General features: G+C 41.9%; 1 protein-coding gene across 1 annotated transcript; it reads right to left on the reverse strand.

Moving 5' to 3' along the window:
• Positions 1–723: 723 nt before the first annotated feature.
• fermt1 (FERM domain containing kindlin 1) lies at positions 724–10,331 on the reverse strand. Its single transcript, XM_070987316.1, has 16 exons — positions 10,306–10,331; positions 8,315–8,469; positions 7,352–7,449; positions 6,990–7,125; positions 6,682–6,819; positions 5,062–5,245; positions 4,844–4,946; positions 4,624–4,731; positions 3,368–3,499; positions 3,126–3,175; positions 2,602–2,726; positions 2,137–2,243; positions 1,782–2,006; positions 1,553–1,677; positions 1,296–1,437; positions 724–1,191 (listed from the first exon to the last, which is right to left on the reverse strand). The coding sequence occupies exons 2-16, from the start codon at positions 8,463–8,465 to the stop codon at positions 1,018–1,020; spliced, it is 1,998 nt and encodes a 665-aa protein (XP_070843417.1). The 5' UTR covers positions 8,466–8,469; positions 10,306–10,331; the 3' UTR covers positions 724–1,017.
• Positions 10,332–11,029: the final 698 nt, after the last annotated feature.

The raw sequence follows: 11,029 nt of genomic DNA on the forward strand, positions 1-11,029 counted from the left end.
TGCATAAATTGAACCTGGGAGAAATCCTAAATGACTAGCAAGTCTCAAGTAATATTCAAATGCCCCAACTACAATCAGACAGAACATCATAGTGACTCCAGTTCAAACCTTTAAGTTCTATTGAAGTAATATTAAACTGTACTATTTAGCTGCTGCATTACATCTCGTCAAAATAGTGACCGTGGGTTGAAATATTTCAAACTTCCTGAATGCAGTTCAGAGGAGAGTCAAGAGTCATTTGAATTTAATCTTAATAATATTTCAATGTAATTTCAGGTTGTGTGCTCCCAATATGGAACAGATGTCATGACATTACATTAAAAAGGTTAAAAAAGCAGCCACTAAAGCATCAGAAATGCAGCTGATCTGAAGCAGGTTTTTCAGCACTATGTCTTGAAGTATGTTCTGAAACTTGGTGGTTGTAAACCACACAGTAAACGAACTCCTTCATGAATCCAAGACATATTCAAAGTTGGCTGTATATGCATTCCATACAGTAAGATCAGCATACAATATTTATGAAATTACATTTCATCACTGCAATGCAACAACACTCATTAGTCTATGAATTAAGACAAATGTAATTGTCAATGCAAAAGCTCAGCAAATGAAGTGTGAAACAAGTTGTGAAATAAAAAAAAAACCTTTAATGATGTTTTTACAAATGTTCTTTCTACTGGAAACGACGGCATCTCTTCACATAAAAAAGCTTTTTAGAAAAAGACAAACCTTAGCTACATACTTACATCAACAAGATTACTTTTCTAGTGCAGGATACATTGCTGTAATGGTTTACAGCAGCATATATAATGACTAAAATGATGCTATTGTTGTTCTGTGAGTGAAAATGTGGACATTTCTCTGCCTGTGATACAGCATTACGTTTTCTTTGGCAATGATTTGCTCAGCATTCAGGGTCACCACTGCTACAGTAGATGGATTCTATCCTTTCACATTCTCATAGGCATGTAAATAAACAACACATGTACTATAAGAAGCACAGGCTTTCATCTTTGCTCATTCTTGTCCTCCAGTAAGTTTATGGAAAAGGTCTTCGTCTAGTGTCTCATTCTGGTCTTTTGATCTTGTGGAGAGGAAGATGTAACCGCCGATGAACTCGTGGACCACCTTGCAGTCACAGCTCAAACAGCAGAAGGCTATTGACACGTTCTGGTCAAACTCTATGGTCACCTGGAATTACATACAAAAGGATTCATGCTTCTGAAGTGATGCTGTCTCTGTGTCAAAAAGAAGAGACAGCTGAAATCATAATATATGGCACAACCATCCCTCACCTGTCTTATCTCCCAGTTAACGTTCCACTGCTTCATGTTGGCGAATCTCCATGTAGTGACAGGCAGGCCAGAGGACATGTCAATACGAATCAGACGGTTGTATGAGATCCCCAGAATCTCATCCTTCTTACTGCCTTTGAATCTGAGAAACAAAGAAAGGATGCCTCTAAAATTATCGATTATAAATGGAATTTAGATGTTCAAATATCCCACCAGTTGCATATGGATTATACCTAATTACTGCACATGCACGGTACCTGACAATGTAGTAGTTGATACCGAACTCTGGAAGCGACTGCCAGGCCTGGATAAAGCGCATCTTGGCCTCCATCAGGGACAGCCGTGCTATGTTCTGATGGGCCTCCAGGATACGTGCTGTTAGCTTGAAACAGTAACCAGAGGCAGATTTAGCAAACATGAGTGATAACAGTGACTCTGATGGCTGTTGGCAAAGTCAAGCATATTGCACGTAGCCCTCAAACAGACCTGTTTGGTCTTGTGCTTCTTGGCGTAGCGTGGGGAAACAAAGCATTCAGCGTTCATCTCCATTGCGTCAAGGTCGGGAGCTGCTTGGCCAGGAGGGGGCGCCAGGCTCTTCATCTGCAGAAAGGACTGGATGTTCCTCACTTCTGACTTGTAGGAGCTGTAGGCCATTGTCTTGCCCTTGGAGGCCAGGATACATGCAGCTTTCCACTTGGCGTACTGCGTTTCCTGCAGCAGAGGACAATTCCAGGACACCGATAGTTAGAACATCAGCCACTTCAGTTACGCACGCTCTGAGGGGATTTTAAAAAGAGGTAGAGTTGCTGGATACCACAGGAAAACACTCATCAGGCCTTACATTGTCACATCGGATGTACACCTCATTCATCCCGTCAGCAACCGGGAGCAGGAGCTTGATGCCGAACTTCTTGTCTGTCACGTTGACATCAGGGACCACCTCACAGCCTGAAGAGGAAGAGATAGTAGTGAATTTAACTGCAGAAGAAGAGCAGTAAGTTACTGTGGCAAATTAACTTAGAACACCAGTGAATATTAATTTAGACTGTGCCAGCTGATATCCACTCATTTTCCCATGACCGAGAGCAAAATTTGGTTTTATCCATTATGTGTTTATGTGCATAACGTTATTATTAAACAATGAGAATGTCTCCATCCTCTATTTTCTAGCTTTTGCAGAGAGCTGCTCATGCTCTCGAGGATGCTCAAAGACATAATCACGCGTCACGGGAATGCTTAAATTGAGGTTTATTAATCCTCAACAATATAAAACATATTAAGAAGTGGGTTTTTTTTAATCACAGACCTCGGAGGTGAAACTGCTCTATTGGTTCTCCAATCGAGGCCTCCTTGTTCTTGTAGTAGGATATGGTGGTGTCCTTGAATACGAACCAGTACTCTTTGTACGGCCGCAGCGTTAGTCTTTTGGGCCTGATTTAAGAAAAGAGAGCAAAAACACAGTTTTTTCCTGCAATGCAGTTCATGACCTTATCTGAGGAAAAGACTGAAGGCTAAACAGGGAGATATTTTTCTTTTAAGCAGCACAGGCTACTTATTCAGAGCAGCTAGCAGCACCAGAGGAAGGTCTGAGTTTTCCTTAAAATCAATTATCAGATTACCTAGAGGCCATATAATACATACGTTTTACCCATAATCCATAAAGCATCTTAAGGCCACTCCAAAATTATCATGCAAACCACTAAATTAAGCAGATTTGCTTGACAGGTGAAGGTTTAAAGATTGATTTCAGAGACAAATATCGGAGATCTCGCTTGAGTTATAAATGATCTTCATGTTGTAGGAATACAGGTTTAATAAAGGTGGGTTTACCTAAACAGTCGGAGGGAATCTGCCAGCTCTGGAATGTCTGTAATGTCTTCCTGGGGGCGGGACAAACAACTGTCAATTATCCTGCGTCTTCTCCTGACATCACCATGTTAAGACATGCAATCATCGGAGGCCTACATATCACTGCTGCTTAAAAACAGGTGTTCTTGTGTAACAGACCTGAAAACCTTAGAATTATGGTTAACATCCACTCTGGTGTAGGACGGTCTAGAAAATATGTTTACCAGAATTCTGTCTGTGTGTCCGCCTTCAAGCGTCACCTCCAAGTTGGACAGGGCAGCCTCCACTTCGTCTATTTCTGGCTCGTTGGAGTGGTCCAGTGGTTCACTTGACATGGTCAGTTTACAAATGTGATACTGGGGGGGGGGGAGAAAAGGGACATTTTTGCTCCTTAAGAAGAAAACTCTCGACTATCTTACATTAGAGCGACAATCAAATATTTAGTTTTGAACAAGAGCGAGTCATTATGAAGTTCTCCGCCGTGACTTAAGAGGTTATGCAAGGCTGGTGTGAGTCAGAGGGAGGTTTGAGCACAGCCATGTGTGCCAGCCATTGCACCAGTGTGTAGGTGAGCGCAACACTGATCTGAATCACCGTCCCAACAGTTGCAACAGCTGACTGGTTCAGAGATGGACTGAAATTTAGACAGAGAGAATGTCACGGCTAAAACTTTGCCGCAGTCATCCTGACAATCATGAGTCCCTGAGAGCAAATTTGTCTGATGGGGAGCTGTACTTCTTATCATACTGCTACTCAAACTCGCTTCCTATACATCTCTCTCTCCGCCTGTCCCTCCAATCCTCCCCTTCCACTGGGATTTTCTTCGTGTCCTGACACGTCCTCGCATTGGATTAAGACACCAAACTCCTTCTCCCGGATGGATAATATTCTCAGCTCCGAGGCACACATAAACTGTATTTAGGCCACAATACTCAGCCTTGAACTGTGGTTCATGAGTGCAAGCCAATTTAAAACAGGATCTTGATCATTTACCATGAGTGCCATAAGCTAATTAGTTCTAAAGAAAAAGTTCATGCAAGTGCAAAGAATACAGCTTTCATCTCAGTGCTGAATGTATGATTTACAGCTGACTTTTATTCTGCTGAGGATCCAGGTTTTAGCACTTCTTCAGTTACATTTATAATTGACCTTTGTTGAGTTATGATGGGGTGTTACAGTGGCTTAGCGGTGAGCAAGAAAATCTTAAATACCCTGCTTTCTGAGAAGGGCTGAGCTCTTTTATTAATAAAAATAAGTGGGTATATAAAAAGCTATTTTTATTCATATTACATCTTCTGTGACCTAACAATGCCAATAAAATCCTTACCCTGCCCCAAACACAAATCTAAATGACTTCAAATATGAGAAATCACACATAAAGGTACAATGTAGGCAGTGAGAGGCAAGTCCTGGGTCTCCTTTTGACTCAGCATACCCTCACACACACAGAGCCATGTTTAACTGCTGGCATATTGTTCACCTGTAATGAAGCAAACATCAGCATCTCCTCCTCAGTGCAGTCTATCTCCTCCAGCAGGATGGACCAGCGGGCTTGTTCATACAGCTGGGTTATTCTGACAGCATCGTACTAAAAGACAAGAACATGCATGCATACGCTCAAATTGAATGCAAACCAAGTGATTTCAGGTGGTTTAAGGAAAATAATATCTACAAGGCTCTCACTTTTCTGGGTCTCTTACTTTAGGATTGAGGTCAAAGAAGACATTGTACTTGAAGCGCAACAGCAGCTTCTCTTCATCTTGGATGTCTTGCTCCATAAGAGAACGAGACGAGTCCAACCACCTGTCAATCACAGCAGCAACCTATTAGATGAGCTGTGGATGGAAATGTCATCCGAATGAAGCAACACTGGTGGTTAAATCAATGATGCAATGCATGGTTCTGCACTTTTATCTACCCTGCATTGTTTATTGCTTTATCCACGAGTGAGAGTGGCTGGTACATCTTGGCCAGCTCAGCAGGCGGCAGGTTTGGCTGGGAGCTTGCTAGAGGGTTTTCTCCAAACCAAAGGCTCGTGGCAGACACCGGCATCCCGTTCTCTGGGTCGTAGGTGGCTGTCATGGTCTTACTGTACATTGGGCCTTGTGGAATGAGAGTGGAAGATAGAAAATTAACATCAGGTTTGTCATAAAGTATGAGGATTCAGAATACCATCATAGCAATGGTGTATTTGACCAGTGGTGACAGGAAGAAACTGGGTCCCCGGGCACCGCTTTCAGCTGGCAGCCCACCGCTCCTGGTCTGCCGCAGAGGAAGGACTACCAGGATGGGTTAAATGCAGAGGAATTAATTTCACATAAGCATGGCGTGTGCATGTAATGCATGTGGTTGTGTGGAGTGATTAATAAAGTACATCTCTCTCTCTTATTTGAGGGATTGTAAGGGGAAGTGCACTTCAAGTCGAGATCAGTCAGATAGTATAGGAGGTGTGAAGGTCAAAAAAACAAATAAAACAACATGTACAAACCCAAAACTGGCAAGAGGTTAAGGCGCATAAAACCAAAATAATGCATGATGAAACTCGATAGGTAATAACCGGGGCGACATTAAAGTTGGCACAGATCAAAGGTCTGGATACGTAAGAGCGAGAGTGTGTGTTAGGGGAAACCTTGAAGAACATAGCAGCGCGCTGAACAATTCTTTCAGATCTCAATGATGAAAACTGTGGCGTGTCAGATCTCAGCAGCACTATATTTAGATATTTCTCATTTCTTCTCCTCCTCCAGCAGTTAACTCATGGAATAAAGACGCTTCTAGGGCTGGACAATAATCTGAATGAATCAAACTGTCAGAATCCAATTTAATTGAAACGAGAAAAGTACTACAATCCATGATGTTTAGCTCAAACTTCAACCAACCATCAGTAATTAATTAGGACAAGCAATAATCCAACATGAGGAAGGGAAATGCAATGCACTTATGTATCAAAATCCAGGATATAAATACATTTATCATTACAATTATTATGCTTTAGGTCATATTGTGAAGCTGTAGGTTGTCTGAGATCCATTTTGGCTTACAGGAAAAGCACAGATAGCACTAATAACAACACAAATGAAACAGCTCTCTTCAGCTTTAGTTTCAAGCAACACTTTCCTTCAGTGGCCCGAGGGCCTCCACCCAGAAATGTAGAATAATATCATTCATCAAATGTAATTCAGAAATGTATTGAATAAATACATTATACACTGGAATCCATCAAATTAAATCAGTTAATCCTTAAAGTTTAAATAAAATTGGTCTGCTATTAGGCATTCAAATGTACCTTGTAATGAGCAAACTGGTACACTTCAGCATCAATACCGCATGCAACAAGTTTAAAAACATACAGTGCAGCCTTACATTATGACACAATAACGAAGGCCAAGGCGTGTCTAATGATACTTCTTGAAATAATGTGAGTACTAGCCTGAGTATTTTCAGGGATGCTGCAGATTGCTGCTGCAATGAGGTGGTTCTGTGCTGTGAAATGTTTGATTTTAGCCTTGTTAAGAAACAGCCCTGTGTTTCACAGTACCTGAGCCTCCTGGTCCCCCGCTAAGTAGATCGATGTCCCAGATTTCATCCTGTGCCGAGTTCTTATCTTTCTTCTTCTTCTTCTTGGAGGGATCATCTGGAGGCTTCAGCAGGGACAGTTCCTCTGATCTTCTGATGTCTGTGATGAAGCGAGCAGGAGGCGGCATGAGGGATCAGGAAGAATGTGGAAATGAAGGTGAGTTTTAATTTTGGATCAATAGAGGATGTCTCCGTCAAAGCCACACTAAATCATAACAAAGGCAGCGAGAAGAAAGGAGCACTGCAGTCAGAAATTACAGAGAAACTCACTGAGTACTCGACAGATCTCTGCCACCGCCTTGAAGACCACGCTGGAGAAGCTGACGGTCATTTTGATGGTTTTCATATTGGGAAGTTGCAGCAACAGGGGTTTGTGCTGTGGTGTATAGCGCAGGTCAGCATCAGCCTGTGTGAAACATTATATTTTAAATCATGTGAACCACACCTAATTCCTCTGGCTTTTACTGCAGTGTTTTACTGTGTCATGTGCATTCTGTTCTGGCTTTGTAAGAATGCCTTCCAAGGGAAATTTTGAATTGTTTTTGGAATTAAAATAGTGAAATTATAACCTACTAAAGGCCAGCACAATTATAAAAAAAAGATTAAATCACTTTAAAATCAATGCATATTACCTGAATTCCACACTTGTCCAAGGTCCAGTGGGTCTTGAGCAGCCAGCATTTCCTCTGTTCCCACCACAGGGCATGGTCTGACCAGTCCTGAGGAGCCTCTGCAGACAAACAGATGAAGTAAAACATATTACGACCAGGATTACAACCATGCTACTGTCATGTCTCAAGTTTAAAGGGTAGCCCTTACCTAAAGTTATTGCACACAGTCAAGTCAAGTTCAAAGGGGCTTGAGGTGGAGCTCTGGCTTTGTAGCTTAAACATTTCAACAACCACTACAACTGCTACCAACACAAACACTTCCTGTGCCCACTGTTGTGTAGGTTGCTGCGCATGGTTTGAGTGTGGTTTTATGAGTCTTCCTGACGTCATGTTTTGGTGTTGGGCAGAAATCCGTCCGTTGATGACAAGCTACTTAGTCATCTATTATGTCTCATGCTCTTTAAACCACCTTAGTGAAGTTGCCTTCGCACTACAATAACTCTGTAAAGAGATACCAGATCAGATCTTGAACTTTGGCCCCTGGGGCCAGACAAGCCAAAGCATTGTGACAAAACAATGGCACTGCAGTGTAGAAATGCTTAGGGCAAACAAAGGTGTGGCTTGACTGGCAGACCTGTAGTGGCAGCAGGGGGAGGTTAAGGCACGGCGCTTAAAACAAAGTTGAATGGATGTGCGCTTTTACTACGTAAACAAACCAAATGTGAGTATTTAAATGAAAGCAATTAGAAGAGGGAGAGAACATGTAGTACCTCTGTGCAGAGGCAATCGAAATTTGTATTTTCACATACTTCTCTCTAGTTACACTAACATTTCTTCAAAGGGGTCACTGCAAAGGGTCAGCCACCATACAGCACCCCTGGTTTTGGGGTTCAATGCCTTTCTCAAGAAATGAAATGCTTCACAGTGTACATGCTATATCACCCTGATAGATTAGACTGTGTTCCACCGATCTGAGACACTTACTGATCTTCTCCACCAGTTTCAGCATGAGGCCTCCAATGTGTAAGTCCCCCTTCACCCTCAGTTTAAATTTCATGGACTCATCTCCGTCTTTTTGATCCACCTGCACGGATAGCTCCCACGACGTTTCTCCATACTCTGCGGCTGTGATCATGGCCCTATTATAAAAAGACAGAGGTGAGGCCGTGCATAGATTACAGACAGGATACTCTAAGCTTCAAACATCGTTATCACAAGGACAAAAACTTACCGCTATCTCTAATTAATGACATGGTGGGGGAATTCCACAAAAATATGATGATTCTTTTATTGCTTTCTTTTGTTTGGAAGATTAGGAAACATCTGGGATGGAAACATGAGTCAGTGGATTAAGTGTTTCCTAACATCCTGTGGGAACATCCAAATTAACTTGGCTAGTAGTTAACAAACACAGATCTCTCAGTGTGTCTGTTCTAAGTGGCCACCAGTAGAACAGATTTTCAATCCACTTCTTCTGCAGTATGTCTGCAATGATACTGCAGCCCCTGAAGTGCTCTCTATCAGTCGATACATTTATAAATAAGATACCAGCGAACACACAGACTGGTAGATGTGCTGGCTGGTGTCAGCAGGAAAATGATATGAGACTGCAGACATAACGCAGTTGTACGGCACAAAAAGGCACAGATATGCTGGAGGATTGTTGGATTTTAACAATGAGAAAGGTTGATTGGATGAAAGACATCCGGCAGGTAATAAAGGCGGAGGAGGAGCGAGGAGGGTACAGCTGTGGAATGTGTGACGAGCAGAGACACGAATGTGGTGCAGGAGAGACCATGCAAAACAACAATCTCCACACACTGCACCACTCTCATTTCACACCCCAACTCTGAAAATGTGGTAAACAAAGAGATGCAAGCACCCACACACACACACTCACACACACACACTTGTCTTGACTGCGGCTATCAATAAAGATACCTGTTTCATTTGTCCTGGGTAGCCCAGTGGAAGTGTACACTATGTGAAACTGTGTTGCCGCCAGGCTAGTTTTAATGAACACACTCTGCTCTCTTTGTGCTGCTCCCTCCCTTTGCAGCTGTAGGGTACAGTAAAAACTTTGAGCTTGCATGTCTGCTGAGGGAAGGCTTGTTGAGATGTGTCAGAGAGAGAGATGACTTGATATATGACAATATTACAGCGGCTGCAAAAAAAAAAAAAAAAAAGTGATGGAAGGAGCTATGTTGTAAGTCATGGCCAATCAAAACGCAAACCACAGAAAATAAAATGTATTTCTGATACAAAATGTGCCATGTTTTAAAGAGCTCTTATACCCAAGCTCCATAAAGGGTGGCCTGTGTGAACTGTGAGGTTGGGAGGTTTTATTATTAATATACAGGGAAGAATTTTAATTGTTTAATTCCCAACCAAAGCTTCATTGAATGCGTGGATAGAGTATTGGAACAACTAGACAAATGCAGCACTGAAAAGGGGGTAAAAACACTCCATGAGAAACACAACTACACACGGACCATAGACCAAAAGACAACATCCAAAAGCACATTGTATCTCTTACTGTCAGAATCATTCATACTAAGCAAAAAAGTCTGAAATAAAAAACACAAATAATGCCGGTGAACCCTGGGGCAAACACTATCGACTATCAGGCCTGTCTTGGGAGCCATAAACAACACTGCTGTTAAACTTTAGCATTCATTGTATACAGTACGCTGTCAGCCCAGCCTGAGTATAGCAATAATAGCACAATAAAGTGATACAAATTAATTAACCATCAACTTCATTCTGTGTAGGTCAACCACAGACAGGTACCAAATCCCCACTGGACCATTCTCACTCATAAAATGGGATTTTTTTTTTTTTTTTTTTTCCTTTTCTCGTCATGGACATGAGAAGTCTGATTTATTCAGACTCAGCTAGTAAGTGACGCATAAAACTAACGGTAATGTTTTCCTGCCGCGCTAACGGGGAAGTAAAGGATCTGAAACCACCCTTACCTTGGTTCAAAGTTTTCTGTCGGTGAGCTATTCCTAGAAATTCCTTGTGGAGTGGAATGGACCAGGAATGAGGCTCCTTCGGGAGAAAACACGCCCAGTTCAGACAGGTAGAGAGGAGGTGCAACCTGGCGGAAGTCGGCAAGTAAGCTAGGTCATATTAACTTAGCAACCATTGATTAGCAGATATTACGAAGTCCAGATGAGCCTCTCTATATCCCGGCTCTCACATGATTTCTGATGCTTGGGAATTAATTCATACAGCCAAATTTTGAGGAGATAGCAAGTTGTGACGTTGGTGAAATTTACTGAAATGAGATATGACAGAAAGCTAGTCTATAGTAGCCTCATGGGTACCCAGAAATTAGCTGACATAAACGTCTTCATTGTAGCTTATGCTAATACTCTTGCGTTAGTGTGGCAACAATTAGCATTATGCTAACTTAAAGGCAACATAGCAGTAAGCTAATGTAACCAGGGATGCAGTAATTAGCATTTAGCATAGCAGAAACAAAACATTCTGCATCAAGGTGCTTTCAGTGTAAATTGGCATTTTAAGTGAACCAAATTTAAAACAAACAAACAAACAAAAAGAACAGAAATGTAAGCAAGATAAAGTTGCACATGTTAAAGGGGCAATCCCAATTTAAAACAGAAAGTTTACCAGACACTGGAGGTACTACTCAATCTATGGAAATGTACTGATTACAGTGGTATTGCAGGAAGC

Source organism: Chaetodon trifascialis, chromosome 19, assembly GCF_039877785.1.
Source record: "Chaetodon trifascialis isolate fChaTrf1 chromosome 19, fChaTrf1.hap1, whole genome shotgun sequence".
NCBI lineage: Eukaryota > Metazoa > Chordata > Actinopteri > Chaetodontiformes > Chaetodontidae > Chaetodon > Chaetodon trifascialis.